This window comes from Drosophila willistoni, assembly GCF_018902025.1.
Source record: "Drosophila willistoni isolate 14030-0811.24 chromosome 2R unlocalized genomic scaffold, UCI_dwil_1.1 Seg167, whole genome shotgun sequence".
Lineage (NCBI taxonomy): Eukaryota > Metazoa > Arthropoda > Insecta > Diptera > Drosophilidae > Drosophila > Drosophila willistoni.
The window spans coordinates 3,544,956-3,565,057 of record NW_025814050.1 but is presented as its reverse complement, the minus strand read 5'-3'; the positions used below and the strand labels follow the sequence as shown (position 1 = coordinate 3,565,057).

Sequence of the window (20,102 nt, the reverse complement as noted above, 5' to 3'; positions counted from 1 at the left end):
AAGTCTGTAAGAGCTAAACACTTTAGATTTTGTATGTAGCCATATACAAGTTTTAAAATTTCTTAATTACCAAAATAATTTGAATGGTATGTTAGTAATTCCTGACATCTACGGTTTACTAGTTAACTTAATTTTTACAATAACATATTTGTACTAATCATCCAAACGTTTACGTGCATTGCCTTTGTTGCCAAATTTCCGTTTTTTAAACATAGTTGAAGAGGAGCTTCCACTGTGCGCTTCATCCTCATCGGCTGCTAAAGCAGTCACTGTCCTCTCTTTAAACCGTTTAACTGGAGGCTCTGCATCATTCGCAGGTTGTGGGACAACAGGTGCAGGCTTATAATTATCATAGTTTGGCAATTCCCAATCAATCGGCTTCTCTGGAGGCCTGAAAATAAAAATCATTTGGATAGATTACATGCTAAGCTGTGGTGCAAATTAAAGGTATTTACTTGACAACAACTGTTTGCCATTGACCAATCTCATTGGTGGCTGCCTCCTCTTCCGTTTTAAATGTTTGCCGTTTCTCCTCCTTTTGTTTCTTTTCTTTTGCAGCCTCTGGCTTCCGGAATGCCTTCAGACGTTCCCGGTTTACACGGGCAACTTCCTCGTCGGCATTGGCACGAAACTTTAGTGATTCCTGCTCTTGTGACAGCTCCTGCTGATGTAAAGCCAATTGATTAATGCGCTCGTACTCCTCATACGAAAGATAACCCTCTTTGGGGGGCTCCCAGACGGATTCATTTGTCTTCACGTTCCAATAGTAGGTGTGGCCCTCGTCTGATTTTCCTTCCACCCAGAGCGAGGCATCCGGCACCACAGATTCGGTCACTTTGGTTATACCAACACGACGACTTTCATCTCCATCCTCATCATCGGAGTCACCCACCAAACGCATGGGATCCACTTGCCGTTGCATTCGATAACCTGTTGAGGAGGATGTGATACCGCTGGTGGACGTGCTGGCATTGATCACTGTGTTGATTGAACGTGCCGTCATATCACTACGATTGTGAATATCCTGGGCATATGACTTCATGGCAGCTTCCTCCATTTTACGTATGTCTGCATCCATCTTCTGACGCTCCCGCTCCGACTTCTCGCTGTTGCGACTGATGTCCGTGATCCGTTTGGCCACATTTAGTTTGTGTCGCTTGCCGCTTTCGTGGAAGGCCACACTCTGTCCAGGATTAGATGGAAGAAGAATATTAAAGCTAAAGTTGTCGCTGTGGCGTTAACCTGTTCGATACGGGAAGGCCAAATAATCCTTCCATAAATCACATGGAAGTAACTTAATACAAAAAAAAAAAAAAAATAAAGCTAAAGTTGATTTTATTGAGTATCAACACTTACGGCCTTGTTGTCGCTGATCCAGCATTTGCAAAAATCACAGTATTTCCTCTCGTTAGACTTCCAGTATTCAGTCCTAAGAATTGAAATGTTTCGTAAATTCTACATGGCATAGTTTTAAAAAGCACTTACATGTTAAAATTGTACAAAAGAACGTTGTGTTAAACTCGACTTAGTTTCCTGAAATTTTGTACACAAACTAGTTAGTGTGACCATGCTGTTTTAGCAACAACATATCGAAATACTGCAATAGAGATGTGCAAATAAATCGATGATTGACTGGTTATTAAAAAGGTTCAAATGGCATAATGACGAGTCGTAAGGGAACTTGAACTCAAAAAGTATGTGCTACATTTATCATTTGGTACTCTCCAATTGGATTGGAGATAAACAAATATTCCTATAATCTTGCAATCTTCTCGCATTGAATGAGTTATCGAAAAGAAGCGCATCTCTATTAATACGGTGTAGATAACTATTTACATAGATAATTGTGTTGTTAGCTGCCCATTGCTTTTGGCGATTCGATTTTGTTTTGTCTGCAAGCCCGTGTCGGCCAAATAGCAAATATATAGTGCCCAGGTATACCGAAATTTCGCATAATCTTGCAAACATTGGCACTTGAGACATGGCACAGGCACGTGTGGCAACAACAACGTCATTAAACGGCACTGGGACAGCAACAACAACTACCATGTCTCACAACAAATCGGGTAAGTGTGAGAGAAGGAAAGAAAAGTAGGTGATTAGTCCGAGTCCGAAGTCTCACCTGTTTGTCGTTGGCAGAGATTTCGTCAGATATGAAAGATTTCGCCAGACATCCGAAAATACAATAAAAAAAACAGAAACAAAAAAAAAACCGGTTTTCCACATCGCGCCATCGCAAAATTAATTGTAGTTTATTTCATTTCATGTTATCAGATTGCAGCAATGGCGTATTAAACCTAGGTGAGGACAGCTGGGAGGAGTTCTCAATAGACGTGCCCTGGGGAACTGTCGCAGGTATGAATGAATGAATTACTCATATTGAAATTATCACTTACCAGCATGACTAAGTAAATTCGTATCAATCTGTATTATCTTTCTAGGAAAATGGTGGGGTTCACGGAATAGACAACCAATCATTGCCCTTCATGGCTGGCAGGACAATTGCGGCAGCTTTGATCGACTGTGTCCGCTGCTCAGTGCTGATCATTCCGTTTTGGCTATTGATTTGCCTGGCCATGGCAAATCGTCGCACTATCCCCAGGGCATGCAATACTTCATCTTTTGGGATGGCATCTGTCTGATTCGTCGAATAGTTCGAAAATTTAATTGGCAAAATGTCATCCTGCTGGGTCATTCGCTGGGCGGAGCATTGACCTTTATGTATGCGGCTAGTTTTCCGGATGAAGTTGCCAAATTGATCAACATTGATATTGCTGGACCAACAGTTAGGGGAGTGAAACGCATGGCCGAAGGTACCGGCAAGGCTCTAGACAAATTCCTCGATTATGAAACGCTGCCGGCCAGCAAGTTGCCCTGCTATAGCTACGATGAGATGATCAAGTTGGTGCTGGATGCCTACGATGGATCAGTGGATGAGACGGCTGTGAAAGTTCTAATGAAACGAGGCATGCAAGTAAATCCAAATCATCCCGGTGCCAACGAAGGTTATCTCTTCGCACGTGATCTTCGTCTGAAAGTTAGTCTCTTGGGCATGTTCACGGCTGAACAGACTAAAGCCTATGCGCGGCAAATTCGTTGTGAAGTTTTGAACATACGTGGAATACCGGGCATGAAATTTGAGATGCCCGAAGTTTATGCTGATGTGATAGCCATCCTAAAGGAACATGCTAAATCTGTTGTATACGTCGAAGTACCTGGCACCCATCATCTCCATTTGGTCACACCTGAACGTGTGGCTCCTTATATCAATAATTTTCTAAGTGACAAGTAATCGGGGATCGATGGATGCGATAGCTATTTTTAAGTAGGAGGCTCTAACTGTAGATATGTATGGATGTAAATTAGTTAATACGAATGTGACTAAGCTAAGTAAGTGAAGGCGGTGAATTGCTAATATCAGAATGCTTGAGCGAGTATTAAAAACAACAAAAGACCCTAACAATCTTATCTCTATTGAGACAAACAAAAAAGTTTTCATTTTGGGTTTGTCATAAACCTATTGTACTTTGAATCGCTTGTTATAGCGTGTCCATTACTCTTTCGGAATTTATGAAGATGATATGTTTCTTTTGTAGTCTGATGATTCCATTTATACAGTTCCCAAGCCTTAATCATATGTTTTGGGTTTAGAATCTGTTTGAGAAGTCGGGTGAACACTTAGAATCTGCTTTCTAACTTAGAATCTTCTTATCTTTGTCGGATTTGCGAAAAAAGCTTCAATCACAGTCTTAAGATATTTTGCCTGTCCTGAGATACTAACATATTTTTATAGATGCAATGTATTTAAAATGTTGGCTTTATTGAAATCTAAAGACTTGCCAAATAGGCGGACAATGGTTATAGAGTAATATTATATCATAAATATAATCAGCTCCAATCTTATATCCAATTATTAACGAAGCTTTACAATAATAATAAAAACAACCATAAAATTTTAAATTGTCTGGTGGACAGAATGAAACGAAGTTTCCAGACTTTTTCTTTTTTCAAAAATAACGTTTAGAGAATGGCAGCCCTTTTACTACTGAACTTTCTTTTGCGGTGTGGCAACGCCTTGGCTAATCAAAACAAATCAATTTGGCCGTTGCTAGGGTAACTTATTTATATTATTTCATTTTACTTAAATTCATTTTTAGCAAACATTAATTTCATCATGGACTTGATCAAAGAGATAAATGAAAAATACTCAGCACTAGAAGAAGAAATTGACAACAAATTGGAAAGAGTGTAACTTAAATGACAAACGAATAACCGTTAGAGGCGGTAAAAATTAACGTTTCAATTTCAAATTTTTTAGACAGACTGAAGAGCAAAAATTGGAAAATGAAAAGGAAAAACTGGCAGATAAAGCCAAGATAAATATGCCAGCAACAAAAGTATTATCCTACGAAGAGGCTCTATTACGGAATACAAATACTCTAAAGGTTATTAATAGGATAAATATGTTAAATTTTGCAAATGACAGAAATAATGAATTTAGGTCTTTTAGTCTCTGGAAATAGCCAAGGCTCGCTTGAGATCTCGCACCACTTACTCGCCAGTGGAAAAGCTGCTTCAACAGGCAATGGATAACTACAAAAAGGAACTTGAGGGTATTCAGAAAAAGCATGAAGGAAAACCAGATAAACTGCCAGCAAACTTGGACGTGGACGACGAAGACGATAATCTCTATGAATTGGTCATGCAAAATGTCATTGAGAAGCAGCATCAGCAACAGCATAATCATCATCATCATCAACAACAGCCGACTTGACACTTTGTTTAACTGACAGAGTTTTTTTTGTGGCTGTCTATCGACCTATCTGTCTTTGTGTGTTTTATATGGAATAGCTTCACTTTTTGTTTGTTTCCGAGGTGCAAGCTGAATAAATAAAAAGTTTCTTTCCGAAAAATGTCAACAGAAATTGAAAAGAATAAATGACGAAAAAGACACAATTTACACAGGGGTGGCTTTTGAGTTGGGGGGGATCGGAGGTATCAATCAACGTAAGTAAGTGAATTCTGAGTATATGTTTGGTTTTCGAATACATAGAATACATCTTGGCAAACACAATTTCCCAATTAGTTGGCAATATCCATAATTAGTTGAAAAGAAAAAACTTTACAGTAATAAATCAATTAATGGCCCAGACACAAGTCGAGCAAACATCAAAGTAAATTACAATGAGGTTTTTCAGTGGACAGATAAGAGCGTAGCAAGCCAAGGAAGGTGCCACACACACACACACACACACACACGCGCTCGCACACCTCACGATCAGTCGATGATACCTGCTGTCAATCACTTGAGGATATGGGCGTAGATGTCAGGGGGATCTTTTCCTTCAAACATGGCGATAAGAAATAATTTAATGGCTCTTCAAAAACTTAGAATCACCTTTTCTCGTTAATACAAAAATTTGCGCACATTTTTCATGCTCTAGTTTTTAGTCCGAGGTAAAATACTTGATTATTTCAAGTTCTACGCCCGCCCACGTCTCTGGTTTTCTGGTTGATAACAAATTGCTGTTCAAACTATCTACAACAATCGTAACCATTGTCAACGACACCTTACCATTTCCATTTCCATTCCATTTTCATTTCTATTTCATTTTCTTTGACGAAATGGAGTACCTACCGTCATCACTCAATGGGCCAATACAAAGACAACACACCGCACGGTATCTTTGTATGTGTCTCCACCAGAATTGTACTGTACTTACCCGTATTGCCCTTACAATAAGGGTATATTCGTTATAGCGATAAGTAGAAATTGCTTTAGAATTAAGGTAGTCAAATTGTCATTATCGGTTTGGTGATCATCATAGGAGATAATTTTTGGGTTGTTTTTTTTGAGGTTAGGTGACGCTTAGATTGATCGCTCTTCTGATTAGTGCGAAAACCATTAAAATCTTAATTTGCAAGGGTAGAAAGAGAGTGTGACACATCCGAATTGAGTACGCTTCACGGTTTCTGTTTTTTTGCTCTACATTTTTCGTGAGTTGTTCAATATTTTTTTGATATTCTTATTTGTTTTCACTGTTTTTCCTCGTCACATTTTACCTGGACTCCACTCCTCTTTGCCTACCACCAGCACCTGTACAATTTGATATCAGTTGGTTGTTGGTTGTTGTTCGTTTAACGACGTTTCTTTAAAAAAAAAAAAACCGATCTACTTCGACTTCGTGGGCCACATCGAGTTGACGTTTCACAAAACTTCACCCACATTTTCAACATTTCAGTTACGTTCCGATACGCGACAAGTGCATAACGATTCAAAATGATCGATCGCTCCAACTGGATCGATCTCGCGTTGTTCTACGTACATATAGTATATGTATTTGTATCTCTCTGTGCCTACGTGTAAAACACTTGCTAAAAAAAAATTTAAAACCGTTTTCCATTTCATTTTTTGGGGGCAGCGAATTACTTGGGCCAAGGGAATTCAAACTGTGAATTATTTCAAAATGCAAAAAGTTTGTTCGTTTGGCTTAAGTTATTTTCATGTCCGTACAATTGCGACACGTGGTGAAGTAGTTCCAATACACAGAACCGTTGCGAATCTGTCGATCATTATACGAGATATATGTATATTCCCATGTTGTGTCGACGTCACCTAAACCATCGGACGAATAAAGAATTGAATGCAGATGGTTTTGCGATAAGCTGAACGTACTTTACAAAAGTTTCTTTGCATCGTGTATTCTTTTCTCCATTGCACAACGGTGGCGGGTGGCGGGTGGAGGTGCTGGTGGTGAATCGAAACCTAATCAATTGACGTTAAAACTGATTAACTGCCATAATCAAAAAGAGCGCTACCGTTGCCCTCCCGCTCAATGGTTTCTGTCGGTTCAGTCGTGGCATGGGCATAAAGTCATTATCATTATGGCTTGTTCGAATTGGTCGCATCGCCCGGCGTTACTTGGCCACGAGTGTAAAATCTGATTTTTATATTTTGTTTCTACTGTAGACGTGTCGTCGCTTGCTTTTTAAACGATTCGACATGGCGGCTATTAGAGCACAAGACACTGCAAAAGAATCTATGGGCCGAGGGGCCCACAGACGGGGGGACGCCGTACATTTGCGATAAGACTTTATTTTAGAGAAATACATACAGGTAAAATGTGAGGTAAGCTTCTAAATGTTTGACCTGACAACGTGGCACATTTCCCCCCCCTGCCGCATCCCAAGTTCCTCTTCGCCGCATTGCTAATTGTGCAACGTTTACAAAAACTAAATTATGTAGAAGGCTAAAACATGGCAAGCAAGTTCTATTCGGTTATCAGTTTTTAGTTGCTGGTGGGGACAAGTGACAAGCGGAAATTAAAGTGGAAATCGTCGACACGATTACTTCATTAGTTGGTAGTATTTACCCAATTCAGCTGCCAACTCTGCCTTCTCCTCTGATTGATGGCGGCAAAAGGTCGACAAGGTCGCAGCAACTTGCCAACAGAATCAATTTATGGCTCCTTCGCTTAGCCAATTAGCAAATTTATGTTTTTGACGGTATACAGCAGGTACCGGTACCTCTTAGAACCATTTTGTAGATTAGTGGTAGGTAGGTAGTATTATCAAGGTAAAACCCAAAAATAAAAACTGTCCAGAAAATTGCAATTCAATGCAAACGATGGATAGACAGACACACAAAAGACATAGATGGACAAGAAAATTATGGAAAGACTGCACGAAAGGCTCTCATGTACGCTTGGAAAAATATATTGTTGTTGAACTTGAGCTAAGAAAATGGAAATGGAATGTCGTTTTGGGGGTTAAGTTCTTATCGTAAATTTTTTGTTTGCTTTTGCCAAGATTTATTAGATCAATGATTTTATTTTCATTCCCATCTTCTTATCTAGACATTTTGCCAAGTTGGCATGTTATTGATAGTGGTAACAAAAATCTATTATAAGTGAATATAAACTTGACATGATCTACAACAAAAACAAAACCCTCATATAAATAAAGTTCAATTTTCGTATTAAATGGCCTTAAATTGTATGTTTACCCATTTTTAGTTCATTTTCTTAATTTTAAATGCTTGGTACTTTCTTGAGTTCATTTGTTTTTAAAGATCGTTTTTCCCATGTCCTTGACCAACTATTTGAATTTTTTGGTATGGGTTTTCCCCTCAATACTTAACTGGGTTGGTTGGAATATGGCCAGAGATGTCACTGGGCGTAGACGTAGTAGTTGTAGGCGAACTTCAGCTAACTGTCAGAAAAAAGAAATGAATTGCCTGCTTGACTGACTGCCAGCCTTTGTGTGTTCCTTCAAAGACGATAGGAGGATTGGAGGATGACGAGTGCCGGAGTGCCGCCTAGTCGCACTTCGTTTGCAGTAAATGCAAAAACTTTTGGACAGGGAATCAATTGTTGCCTTGTTGTTTTAGGTGTTGTTGCTGTTGCTGTTGCCAGTGTTGTTGCCTTCCCGCGCCGACGAGACACGCAACAACTATAACAACAACAACAACAACTAAACGAACAACCGTGAAAAGAACTTCAGGATGACAGTTATGGGTTACAAAAAGCAAAGGCAAAGGCAAGGATTGAATCAAATAAATAAAAGGCGCAAGGTTCTTAGGGGTGGGTGATTTTGGCTCGTCGTCACTGGAGGATAACCTTACTCTATGTACTACCACATACTTCTAGTATTATACTCTCTCTCTCTCTCTCAGTCTCTGTTCATGTCCATAACAAACAGGAACGGATTGCGTCCAAACCGGGCCCAAGCGATTTCTTAAAGATTTTTGTTAGAAAGGATGAAATTCTTAAGCCAAACTTGACTTACACTAAAACAAGGATGCTGAGATATTGGGAAGCAAAGTTTTTTCATTCACCTTTTGAAATCAATCTTTGAAGCATTTAATTTTTACCAAATACTTCATGATATCCACTCAATGTGATATGAGTTTTTACCTAAAAGCAACTCCAATGACTGAAAAATCTTTTTAAATTTAGTTGTACTAGGTTCCTTATGATCCATTTCAGAAATGGCGACGTAAAGTTGGAAAGCTATTGAAGTATTACAGGGGGAAACTCTTAACTTTCCGTTGATAGAAAAAAATGTGTAATGTGTTAGATTTTTTCCAAAATTGCAATGTACTTTGGTTTATATATTTATGTATAATGCAAAATTTCTATATAGGTGCCTAAGATTGAGGTCTATCGGTATTCTGGTTCTTCTTGAAAAACTAAAAACCGACATTTCTAACATTTATTAATCTCATGCTGACTATATGAACCTAGCTAAAAAAAATACTTTTAACAAAAAAAAAAGTGTATTTTCCAGAAATTTTGACAACCATTTTTCCTTTAAAATGGTATTTTTGTGGTCATTATGCTAAAAAATAACATTAAAAAGCTTTTCTAGCTCTTATTTGAAAAATAAAGTTTTCAGAAAATTGCCTGTAAAGTTTGAATTTACTATAAAGAGTCGATAATATTTGTATTCCAATATGTACGAAATACCTAATATTTTGAAATTTCGATCATGATTTCTTGAAAAACTAAACTAACACACGCCAAAAGTATCAAATTTTAGAGCACTTCCCCGCCCATTGTTTTAACGTTTCCTTTCAAAGTTGCATGGACCCTTTTTGGGGCCATAGTCCGCCCCTGGTGTCTTGTTTGCATGCGGCTGCAGGTAATTCCTCATTTCATTCCACTTCCATCCATAATAATAAATGTAGAAAGGCAATGAATATGGCAAATCTATTAGCATAACATCGCATAAAACAAAAGGGCCCCATGAAAAAAGGGGAAATGTTTATTGTAAATCAGTTGCATTGGATCCGTTGAGCAGAGCAGCATTATTGTTATTACCATTGAGCAGCTATGAACATTTGGAAGGCGAAAGTATTGACCGAGGTGCCATTTGGTCATGTTCTCATTGTGAATGGACGCTGCAAGCCGCATCCCAATAAGTAGGCTATACTTTTTTGCTTTTGCCTATTTCGATGGTGTTCGATTTGGATGTTCTTTATTTTCGCATTGTTTTTCAGAATTTCGTTGGATCTAACGGACAATGTGAATGCCCAGAATGAAAGTGAAACTGTTTTTCTTAAAATCGAGGCGAATTTTCGTGAGGGGCAAATCATACGGAGCATGTTCCAACCGGGCGAAGGATGGCAACAGGAGGAGATATCGAAAAATTGGAAATGCGATGGCCCCAAAAATCCTTTACAACCGGGTCAGAATTTCACTTTCCGAGTAGCCGTTTTGCAGCGTTGCTTTGAAATCTATGTGAATGATCAATTGTACGGATCGTTTGAGTTTCTGAAATTCCCAAAGCAAATCAATTTCGTTCGCGTCTATGGGGACTTTGAGAAGATAACCCAGTTCCATCATCGGATGCTGTTCCCCTTGGTATTTCCACGTAGCCTTATTTTGGCCGGTTCCGATCGGGTGGCCTTTCAGAGTGATGTGCCCCGGCGTTATGATGCTGGCACTGTCGTGGTTATGGAGTGCATCGCCAAAGGTTTACCCAATTCAGAATTTTCCATATGCTTTCAATGCAATGACACGGGTCGGTCAGTGCTCAAATTTCATGTGAATTTCGAGCGTACAACTGTGACTCGTAGCTATCAGCGAGAGGATAATAGGTGAGCTATGAGAGCGAAGTTTTTTTGTTTTGTTAATTAATTTTCCTTTTCCTCTTTGCAGCTTCTCAACGGACGATGAAGAGACCGAGGGAGAATTTCCCTTTGTGCGTGGCAAACTCTTCAAGATCGCCTTCGGACTGGGAGATCGAGCCTTTCTTATAGCCGTCAATGGGCAATATTTTACATACTATAACTTCTCGGTGCGTCCCTTTTCGATATCTACATTGAAGTGTCTTACCAATGAGGCTGGAGATTTTGCTGTTCGCAGCATTGAATATCATTCCGATTCCCCGCTCTTGGCCCGTGTGGAGAAATTGTCCATCATTTAAATTTGAATATATTCCAGGACGAGAAACCAATTTGAATTGCTCCGTTTATTATCTGCACCAGTTGAACTGTTAAAATCAATCTTAATAAATTGAAATCCACTCGGTATTCAAACACAATTTATTGCCACTGCACTCTGTCTCATCTCTTAACCAAATCGATCTCAAGTCGTACTTAATCTTAGTCTTATGGTTTATATTATATATTACCGAAATGCGTTTTGGAATGTTCACTAAAAGTAACGAAACTCGCCCTTTTTACCTAAATGTTTGCTACGCATCATATCTGTGGCATCCGGCGATCGCTGCTGTTCCATCCCCATGCCCATGTTATCCTGTAAAAGTTAAGAGTTAAGCGAGGCCTTAGAAAACGGGACTGGATGCCATACTTACCAAGTGACGACTGCTATTCTTGCCTGCCGATTGCTGTTGTTGTTGACCATAGAACTGGGCTCCATCACCGTCTCCGTAATTGAAGGGCGTGACTATGGTATGTGGCACATGGGCCACCTGACCACGCATATTTCGTGCCTTCCACCATTTTCGAGTATCATCCAGAATCTAAGGGCAAACCAATTGTAAATTAAGCAAAGCAATGAAACATCATTTTGTTTTGGGTAACCTACCTCCAAGTACTCGCCTCGCATGACACTTAGTTCTTTGTCATTGTTGGCGGTGCGCGGGTAGGTGACAAGTACAACTTTAGCTCCCGTTGCTTGTAGATCCTCTAGCCATGATTCCAGCATTTGGTCGTCGCTGACATGAGGAGCAGCAGCAGCAGCAGAAGCGGCATTGGAGCGACCAGCTCCACCCGGTGGAGCTGATAACTCCGAAGAGGGGCCATAGCCTCCCCCTCCTCCTCCGCCGCCTCCTCGGCTTTCTCGTGTGTGAAGATTTTGCAGACCAGCTGTAATGGCGCTCAGTGAGGGTCCAGCATTGGCATTGGGACCTGAGCCATTTGCAATCCCCCCGCCGCCTCGACCCTCAATCGAGTCAAAGGAGAGCTCACTACGATCCACTGGCACACGATCTCGATCTCTGTCCCTTTCCCTATCACGATCATTGCCATGATGAATGGTGTATTTCTCCATGCCTAGTCCTAGGCCATTGCCCGTGTCGTAGTCATCGTAAACGCCCATTGTACTCCGACCAGAGGCTTGGACCTCCAATCTCTTTTTACCCCCCTGCACCTGCAATTGCGATGGCGAAGGTGAGGTTGGTTCTAGTTCGTCGTTGACCAAATAGTCCGGTGACCAGCCATCAAGGAATACGGGATGATAGGAGCCAACATCATCCTTCCATTGATCCCGTGGAATGACCCAAGCATCGCCCAACGAGCGCCACAATTCTGTCTCCTTTGAGGTAACACAATTGATTAGCAAATTGATGGCCTCGCGTGTCAGCAATGGATTCACAACACGGGCCGGTAACTGGGACTCGTAGTAGGTGTCACTGGAGGCCTCCACAATGAGGGCGAGCGGGGTGAAGAGAAAATGTACCAATTCTGGGGCATTCGGATCGTGAATGTGTGCCTTAAGCTTGGCCAGTAAATTGAATGACAATTTAAATTTGGCAAAAATATCCACAAACTCCTTCTCGTGCGGCGGACGAGTCCGTAGGGTGAGCAACCCCTCGCCGGGATCACGTTTCTTTGTCTTGCGATTGCGTCGACGACGCTCCAGCTCCCGGGAAGCAGCAGCCGCATGCTGCAATCTCGCTATAAACTTTTCAATGTCATCGAAACAATGATTCAATACGGCCACATCGCGTTCATACTTCTCGCTGGACGTGGAACTGGTCTCATCCCGGGCATCATTGCCACCGGCATGCTCGGAATCTGTTTCGCCATTGTGGTCCACCACGTCACCGGGTCCACCACGACCTAGCCCGTATTGCTCGACGCTTGTGCGTTGATGCTGCATCTGATGATGATGCTGGTGATGATTCTCTCGTTCTCTTTCTCTCTCTCGTTCCCTCTCACGCTCTACTCGCTGGTGATGACTATGCGAGGATGATGACGATGTCTTGCTCATCATGAGGCCTCCCACATGGCTCGGTGTGCCACCGCGTTGTTGCGTTATTATCTTGCCACTGCGCAATTGCTTCAGATCTTCCACCAAATGAACGGCGGAAACGCTTTGTGACTGCAATGAAAGTGATTTAGGTAAGGACAAGAAAGTTCCAAGTATAGCAATACGATCTCACCTGAAATATATGCATCTCGGAACGGGATCCTCCACCACCACCTGAGACAATAAAGACAAGGATATTGTTATACAGTTCCATAGCATCGTTCGAAGTGAACGCCGTTGGCTCCTGGATCAATGTGGCCGGGAAACGCTCAATAATATTCTAAGGATGAAAAACAATAATCAATCAAACACTTTAGTGAATTGTTTGATATTGACCTACCCCCGTCTCATAGTCCATGATCAGCACCCATTGATAGTCCAAACAGAGCTGCATTTTCTGCGACCATATACCCGTGGTCTTCTCCAGCTGTAGCAGACGCCGCATTCCATCGGCTGGATAGACAATGCCCGACTCTTTGTTAACTGTAAATGTGGCCAAATGTTCGAGCAGATATGTGGGCTTATCATGCAAGTCTCCTCCGCCATCGAGCCTCTCACGCTCCTCGCCACTACGATCATCACCGGAATAGTCGCCTCCGCCTCCATGAGCTCCGCCGCCGCCCCGTAGACTTCCACTGCTGTTGCCGGCGCTGCCGCCTCCATTTGAATGATGATTAACCATGACGATATTCTAAACAAAATATCAAATGTTAATTAAGTTAAGCTACTAAAATATAATATATATATAATCACGTCCTAAAATTATCATATCTTTATTAATTTGAGACTCTAAAGCAGTATTTGTACATTTTTTACTCATTTCTTATTTATCACTTAAAAGAATTCTCAGACCTCGCGTCGTCGAATCTTATGAGTTTCAAATTAAAGTTCAGGCTATTTTTCATCAATCTAATTAATAAGAATTATTATTAATAATACTTATTATAATTACAATACAATATTTTTGTTGTGGGAAAAAAATGTCAAATTTTTATTGAATTGAATTTCCCCATAGTAAAGCCGAAAGGGGATCAGAATAGAAAGTTCTTTATATGGAAAATGAGTTATTTTCTTAATGGCCAAAGTTTCTCAAATATGGTGTGTAAAAATAACAAGTCTATTAATTTTGTATAAAATTAAGCAGTTAATTTCGTATAATATATAAAATGATCTAATCTAGTCGTTGATAACTCTTTGTTTTTTTGAAAATAATATCTTTATACATAAATTCCTTTCTAATCAAAATACCTTATTATTAGATCAAAAAGTCTAGTTCAACAGATTTTTTTTACTAGGGAAGTCGTTTGAAATGGGCAGAATGAGTTGGTTGTAATTTATTTGAATGAATTTTAAACTGCTTTGCAAGATCGTGTGTTTTTTGTCAATCCCTTTTGAACTTTATTATTTATAATTAACTTTTTCTTCATTGAAATGCTCTATCGCTAAGATAGGATAGGATATCCGCAGGAGGATCCACAGGATTTTTTTCATGTTGTTCTGTTATTCTTATTAACTTTTGTTGTGTTTCCCTGAATTATACTGAGATAGACAATAAAATGCCAATTAAATTTAAATTGTTATTATTATCTACTGATGGGATATAGAATAAAGTTGAAAAACTATCACCCTAAATATTTTTAACAAGCACTAGCAACTATAGCCTTTGGCTTAGAACAAACACCACGTCCGTACTTATGTAAAAAATGCTCTGATCTAATCGGCTTATGGCTGGGAAATGTTGTTCTGTTAACTGTTTGACTGGCAACTAATCTAGTAAATTTAGACAACTAATCTAGTAAATTTAAATTACATTATCCTTGTTGAGATGTGATGTGATATGATGTGATGATATGTATGTACATATATACAATACATATGTACATCACATCTATGTATGTGAATTTTTGGGATAAAATCATGAGATTGGGTGAAATCTCTAGTACATGTTTACGTTAATCTGTGCATAGACTTAGCTTAAGAAATTGTGAAAATGAGTTTTTTACATTGGATGCTTGCAAATCTTTTTTTTTTGTGTGGAAAGTGCAGAAATTGCTTAATCAAAATGTTGAAAATCTTTTTAAAACGCTGAATTCACTATTAAAAGTTCCTAAAAGCAAAAAAACATAGAACAATTGTGAAGTATTTTGTTTAATAACTATTTCTATGTTGATTATGAGCATTGTATTTCGTCCATATAAAAACAATTAATCAAATACAGGTTGTTATGCATTTTAGGGATAAATTTGTATTCCGAAAGTACTTTTAACAATGAATCTCACTTTGGTTTACTTTTTTCAAACTAAAATCCGATATTTTTGACGATCTCAACAGTGACTAGAATATCAGTTTCGAGGCGACCTTCGAATATTTGTATTAGAATTTGCTATTGCGCACTCCTCGATCTCGGATTGACTCAGACTCAGTCTCAGTCTCAGACAGAGACCCACATTCCACACATGGCTACAACCGCAACTATTCATAAACTTTAGCATTTTGTTCGCAGCTGCGCGGCGCAGCTTTGGAATTCAGAAATCGCCACACCAACAATGTTCCGCTACCTTCTCGTCTCCTTCTCTACGAACGACAACACACCTGCAAAATCCCCACACACACACACACACACACAATGGCAAATGCAAACACAGAGAGCCAATGTGAGAGAGAGAGCGTACCACAGCCACTGAGCCGCTCCCTCGACTTGAAGTGACAGCAACAACTTTTCCTCTGATTACTTAGGCTGGGCTTTGGCATACCAAAACGAAAACTAACTAGGAATGGAATTACCAAAGATCGGCGCTAACTTGACACTTTTCGAAACTTGGAAACACAAAAAAAAGTGGGCTAGTACCTTGTCACTCCTACGTCACTAAATGTGCGTTTAACAATTTAAGTATGTAGGTTGGTTAACAATTATTATTTTAAAACTCAATAACTTAAAAACGATATTTGTTGAATCATTATAATGTGAGAGGCACTAAAAAATGTAAATTCTATTATTATTTAGATTTTTACAGAGGCGGATCTGCGGCTGCTAATTGGGGGATCACTTTGCCCCCTTATTCCCTTAAATTGGTATGAAATCTCTGACTTATTTGATTTATAAACTTTAAATATTTGTTTTTTGAACAGTGTTTCCTGTTTTTTTTATTATTTATTTGTTGAAAAGAGAGGAAACAGATGATTTTTAAACTCCCTACCATATGATAGGGTCCGTCCCTGTACGTATTTATATCTAAATATATATTTAAAATAAATGTTTCTGCTTTGAGAGTCAACACAACCGATACCGACTTAAGTGCTACTGATACTGGGAACTGAAACTGGGGTCTTTGTTGTGGCAATGCATACTTCTTTGCCGTCATATTGCATCATTGTCAAAATATTTACCAGAGATCTCTGGTTTTAGAGGCGATAAAAAAACGGGGGGAAAAAAATGAGAGAAATTATTATCGCTCAAGTGAAAGTAAATTACTGTGGAGTAGTTAAATATCTGGCATAGGATCATAAATTTGAAACTAACCAAGCAAAGAGATGATAATTAATTAAGGTATGCGATAAGCATGGCACTAGGAAACTGAAGTCATTTGTCACTGACTGCTTTTAAGTTAGTTATCTCTGAAAATGCGTGGAATTAAGTTCTCAAAATAATTGTATGTTTTGTTGTTGTTTTCTTTTTTTAGGAAGGACAACATACACATATTTTAATAGATAAGGTGGAAGCCCCTCGAACAAAAACAACAAACGTTAGATAAAACCAGCTTAAGAGACAAGGAGTTTGAGTGTGTGTGCGAGAGAGCGCTTACAAGCAAAACACGGCAAGACCGCTCAGTTATTTCTTGATAGAGGTAACTTTAGGGGAGGGGAGTGGGGGAGGCAGAGACAGATATGTGTATGGACATCGACACCCCAAGTAGCGTTATTGCCGTCTCTTTCAGGCGCATGCGCAACTGATACACACGATTAACCTGTAGAGCTGTCTGTGTGAGTTTGTGTGTGAGTTTTGCTTGAAAAGGTAACTCTGATTTGTATACCCTGTAGGCGTTTGATAATAGCAAGGAGCATATTAAATTGATTGATACATTCGTGTTGTTCTTCATTTATTTTATAAAAACGACCAATTAATAGATCTTGTCGTTATATTTTCTATTGGTTATTAAATGAATTCGGAGTGCTACCGCAGTGGCTGAGGGGTATCTTGAAGTCATTGTTAAAACTTCATGTCGTAAAACTCTTTTGTTGTATTATAATTGTCCCCACTTCGCCAGCAAGTCTGAGTTTATAACTTTACTTTTTGACCGACCGCATTTTTAAGCTTTCTTTTCCACCTGTATATGTTTTTTTTGCTTCCTCTCTCTTTCGCTCTCTCTGTTGATATTTTTATGAGTGAATCGTCTATATTTCAATGTGTTGGTGTGAGTGCGAGTGTTTGTGTGTGTGTGAACAAACTGGGAGCGGCGTTCAGTTTCAGGTTTCAGTTGTTTCTATTTCGGTATTGATTTTCAATGCTTTTTGTTCAATTCATTCACTAATTTGATATCTGTTGCATTGCACTGGTATTGGTATTCTAATTGACCGCATTTTCCATGGCATACCACACACACACACACAAACACACAGAGAGGCACAATAGTTTTATAACCTTTATATAAACGATATAATATCTATGTATGGGTTTAGTATATGCATATCTAGTTAGCATTTTTAGACATCATCTCATCATCATCCTCTCACTTTGCGCATTCCTCTGCTAATTAGCACGAATTTCGAATTTCGCTTTGACACTTTGCAACTGGTTTATATGGAACGTATCTGATGATCTCTCACAAAACAGAGTATTATTATTATTATTGTTATTAGAGACAAAAATAACACGAAAAAAAACTAACTGTAATTGGGCTCACATCATCACATGCACGCACACACACACACAGTCACAAAACAAGCTTCTCTTTGCTTTTTACCTTTATGTATTTCTTTCGGTTTTTATTTTCAATTCTGACTACCCGCTTATAAACTGTCGCCTCCAAACGTCGAAATCGCTAGAAAAGGAGGAGGATGATTAGCGGGAGGAAGAGTGTAGTTTTCTTCTTCTCTCTTTCTTCTTTCAACAATAGCAAACGCACGCGAACGTTTTCCATGCGCTGCTTGCGGTCGCGTTTAGTCAGGCCAGACCCAGAATAAGTACTAACTTGGCTAGACTTTACCTGTGCCCGACTCTCTGCCTTACCTGGCTACGCTCGCTCTTCCCCTTCCCCCCTCTTTCTCTGACTCTCTATTAGCGTTAGCCAAGAGCTAAGCCATGTTGAAGCGAATCCAACAACAAGTTGCCCACTTGTTTGCTTTTCAAAGAGAGAGAGAGAAAGACCGCGAGAGAGCAGTAACAGGTGAGAGAATAACAGTGTGTTGGTGGGGGGGCACTTATGTATAGGCTCTCTCTCATATTTTGATTATAATACTTTGAAAAATGTTTCCCATATTATTAGATTGGGGATCTTATCTACGCAAAACTCGAGATGAATTTAAATGACATAATTTCACACAAAATTAAATTTCCAACAGTGTCGCAAAATTTCCTTTTTTCTTTGCCTAATGGAATACTCAGGAGCCGGATTCTAAAAGACAATATTGGTAACGGAGTAATATGGATGTAACGAACATTTTTAAAATTTTTTAAATGTTGCAATGTTTTTTTTTTGTTTGAATTTAAAAGAATGGAAGATCGAATATAATTTGCACAAGGTTTTATTACGAGTCGGTAAAAGAGAGGAAAATAAAAACTATTTTCCATAACCATTTCACGCTACTATTAGGCTTAAATACAAAAATTACAAAACTAATCGTACACTCTTTCAGCTCTTTGACTTTTTGTTAGCCTTAAGGAGCTTCGCTTTTAGGGATTGGACGTCTACCCTGCTATCGGAACTGTCATTATCATTTGCCTTCCTTTTGCTACCCGTTGGTGGTTCCTCTGTAGGTGGAATGAAGTCCTTATTGCGCCGCTCATCCTGCTTCTTAGCTGCCTCTGCTTGCTTGGTCTGGCGTTCTTGTTGTCTTTTGGCCTGCTTCTGTTCTTTGTTGAGGAAATATTCACCACTTGCCAATTGTTTGTCAATTTTACTCTCCGGCTGAGCTGGCGGGAAGGGTGTATATTCCTTTTTGGGTTTCTTAACCTTCGGTTGCTTCCGTTTGCTGAGGTTTTTATTTTTGAATTTGGGCAAGAAACGTGACCAATCCTCGTTAGCCAATTTGGGGTCCTTCATCAATTCACGCTTGATCATTAAAGCTTTGATGTTGTAAATGGGATGGACATTGTTCATCGTCTCCAGGACTATATCGCGCACCTGCTGCAGACCCTTGTAAGGCCCCAAGGCTGAGACAGTGTTGCCTTGCACAAGAACATAGCAATCAGTAAGCAGCTCAATGGACTTTAATGTGGCTCCATTGGGTCCAATCAAACGCTGCCGGCGCTTCACAAATTTTTCCTTCTTTTGGACTAGATTGCCTATTTTAATGATATCGCATCCAATTTCGTCCTGCAATACACGTTTGGCCTGCTCAAAGGGAACACTGCGAGCCATCAGCTTAATCATGTCTCGCGCTTTAATTATGATATAAGGATCCCAGGTTTTGCGTGTTGTCTTCACCACCATGCTGCCCTCCACCAAATCGAGTTCTGCCTTGAGGTGGTGTTCGCCCACAGCCTGCTCAACGAGGGGCCATACTTCTTTTAAGTATTTCTCACGATATTTGGGGAAAAGTGTGGCAAAGGAGCTTTCTTCAATCATGCCATGTGGGTTGTCTGTCTCCTTAAAGGCGGGTATTTTTAGAGACCAGGCATTGTCCACGGGATCGGTGTTGATTTTGGTTGCCTCCTCCGACTCAGAATCACTCATATTTATTTGTTTATTGTTCAGAAATCCTCTTTTTGTATAAAATTCGATCAGCACGTTATATTAAAGAGTTGCCAGACTGCCAGGGAAAATAAAAACCTATCAATGTGGCGCCACTTTACAACAATCGATACAAACTATTGATATAAATTCCCCTAGTAGTCGTTGTCAAACATCGATGATTTTCAAAAATCGATACATCGAAAAACATCGA

At 39.6% G+C, this 20,102-nt stretch overlaps 6 protein-coding genes and 1 long non-coding RNA gene across 11 annotated transcripts; 4 read left to right on the top strand and 3 right to left on the bottom strand.

Annotated features, from left to right (window-relative positions):
• Nucleotides 1–27: 27 nt before the first annotated feature.
• Nucleotides 28–1,572, bottom strand: LOC6644382 (WW domain-binding protein 4). The gene is made up of 4 exons (XM_002066643.4): nt 1,486–1,572; nt 1,357–1,429; nt 456–1,183; nt 28–391 (listed from the first exon to the last, which is right to left on the bottom strand). Coding segments are annotated over exons 1-4 (1,041 nt in total). The 5' UTR covers nt 1,488–1,572; the 3' UTR covers nt 28–153.
• Nucleotides 1,573–1,843: 271 nt separating this feature from the next.
• LOC6644381 (probable serine hydrolase) lies at nt 1,844–3,460 on the top strand. Its single transcript, XM_002066642.4, has 3 exons — nt 1,844–2,066; nt 2,275–2,355; nt 2,442–3,460. The coding sequence occupies exons 1-3, from the start codon at nt 1,982–1,984 to the stop codon at nt 3,290–3,292; spliced, it is 1,017 nt and encodes a 338-aa protein (XP_002066678.3). The 5' UTR covers nt 1,844–1,981; the 3' UTR covers nt 3,293–3,460.
• Nucleotides 3,461–4,098: 638 nt separating this feature from the next.
• Nucleotides 4,099–4,989, top strand: LOC6644380. Its single transcript, XM_002066641.3, has 3 exons — nt 4,099–4,248; nt 4,319–4,445; nt 4,511–4,989. Exons 1-3 carry the CDS (start codon nt 4,175–4,177, stop codon nt 4,772–4,774), a joined length of 465 nt encoding a protein of 154 aa, XP_002066677.1. The 5' UTR covers nt 4,099–4,174; the 3' UTR covers nt 4,775–4,989.
• A 4,374-nt stretch (nt 4,990–9,363) lies between these two features.
• LOC6644379 lies at nt 9,364–11,046 on the top strand. Its single transcript, XM_002066640.3, has 3 exons — nt 9,364–9,922; nt 10,001–10,600; nt 10,662–11,046. The coding sequence occupies exons 1-3, from the start codon at nt 9,834–9,836 to the stop codon at nt 10,927–10,929; spliced, it is 957 nt and encodes a 318-aa protein (XP_002066676.1). The 5' UTR covers nt 9,364–9,833; the 3' UTR covers nt 10,930–11,046.
• LOC6644378 (epidermal growth factor receptor kinase substrate 8-like protein 2) lies at nt 11,030–18,183 on the bottom strand. Its single transcript, XM_002066639.4, has 6 exons — nt 17,960–18,183; nt 13,339–13,689; nt 13,132–13,278; nt 11,553–13,070; nt 11,320–11,487; nt 11,030–11,261 (listed from the first exon to the last, which is right to left on the bottom strand). Exons 2-6 carry the CDS (start codon nt 13,678–13,680, stop codon nt 11,160–11,162), a joined length of 2,277 nt encoding a protein of 758 aa, XP_002066675.1. The 5' UTR covers nt 13,681–13,689; nt 17,960–18,183; the 3' UTR covers nt 11,030–11,159.
• LOC111518807 lies at nt 15,466–16,267 on the top strand. 5 transcript variants are annotated; one of them, XR_006954095.1, is made up of 3 exons: nt 15,466–15,870; nt 16,003–16,070; nt 16,128–16,267. It is a non-coding gene; the product is annotated as an uncharacterized LOC111518807 (long non-coding RNA). The 5 variants fall into 5 exon arrangements; XR_006954094.1 differs by having other exon boundaries at nt 15,466–15,888; XR_002724086.2 differs by having other exon boundaries at nt 15,466–15,892.
• A 539-nt stretch (nt 18,184–18,722) lies between the features above and the next one.
• LOC6644377 (KRR1 small subunit processome component homolog) lies at nt 18,723–19,989 on the bottom strand. The gene has a single exon (XM_002066638.4). It carries the CDS (start codon nt 19,889–19,891, stop codon nt 18,848–18,850), a length of 1,044 nt encoding a protein of 347 aa, XP_002066674.1. The 5' UTR covers nt 19,892–19,989; the 3' UTR covers nt 18,723–18,847.
• Nucleotides 19,990–20,102: the final 113 nt, after the last annotated feature.

Excerpts from the sequence above, each read along its gene's own strand:
- LOC6644382 (XM_002066643.4), bottom strand. Across the intron at positions 1,184-1,356 it reads GGATCAGCGACAACAAGGCC|AGTGTGGCCTTCCACGAAAG; the intron begins GTAAGTGTTGAT and ends AATCCTGGACAG. Across the intron at positions 392-455 it reads TGGCAAACAGTTGTTGTCAA|GCCTCCAGAGAAGCCGATTG; the intron begins GTAAATACCTTT and ends TTTTATTTTCAG.
- LOC6644381 (XM_002066642.4), top strand. The coding sequence starts at position 1,982 with ATGGCACAGGCACGTGTGGCAACAACAACGTCATTAAACGGCACTGGG. Across the intron at positions 2,067-2,274 it reads CATGTCTCACAACAAATCGG|ATTGCAGCAATGGCGTATTA; the intron begins GTAAGTGTGAGA and ends TCATGTTATCAG. Across the intron at positions 2,356-2,441 it reads GCCCTGGGGAACTGTCGCAG|GAAAATGGTGGGGTTCACGG; the intron begins GTATGAATGAAT and ends TTATCTTTCTAG.
- LOC6644380 (XM_002066641.3), top strand. The coding sequence starts at position 4,175 with ATGGACTTGATCAAAGAGATAAATGAAAAATACTCAGCACTAGAAGAA. Across the intron at positions 4,249-4,318 it reads GACAACAAATTGGAAAGAGT|ACAGACTGAAGAGCAAAAAT; the intron begins GTAACTTAAATG and ends CAAATTTTTTAG. Across the intron at positions 4,446-4,510 it reads GGAATACAAATACTCTAAAG|TCTCTGGAAATAGCCAAGGC; the intron begins GTTATTAATAGG and ends TAGGTCTTTTAG.
- LOC6644379 (XM_002066640.3), top strand. The coding sequence starts at position 9,834 with ATGAACATTTGGAAGGCGAAAGTATTGACCGAGGTGCCATTTGGTCAT. Across the intron at positions 9,923-10,000 it reads TGCAAGCCGCATCCCAATAA|AATTTCGTTGGATCTAACGG; the intron begins GTAGGCTATACT and ends ATTGTTTTTCAG. Across the intron at positions 10,601-10,661 it reads TATCAGCGAGAGGATAATAG|CTTCTCAACGGACGATGAAG; the intron begins GTGAGCTATGAG and ends TCCTCTTTGCAG.
- LOC6644378 (XM_002066639.4), bottom strand. The coding sequence starts at position 13,680 with ATGGTTAATCATCATTCAAATGGAGGCGGCAGCGCCGGCAACAGCAGT. Across the intron at positions 13,071-13,131 it reads CCGAGATGCATATATTTCAG|TCACAAAGCGTTTCCGCCGT; the intron begins GTGAGATCGTAT and ends CTTTCATTGCAG. Across the intron at positions 11,488-11,552 it reads TGCGAGGCGAGTACTTGGAG|ATTCTGGATGATACTCGAAA; the intron begins GTAGGTTACCCA and ends GTTTGCCCTTAG.
- LOC6644377 (XM_002066638.4), bottom strand. The coding sequence starts at position 19,891 with ATGAGTGATTCTGAGTCGGAGGAGGCAACCAAAATCAACACCGATCCC.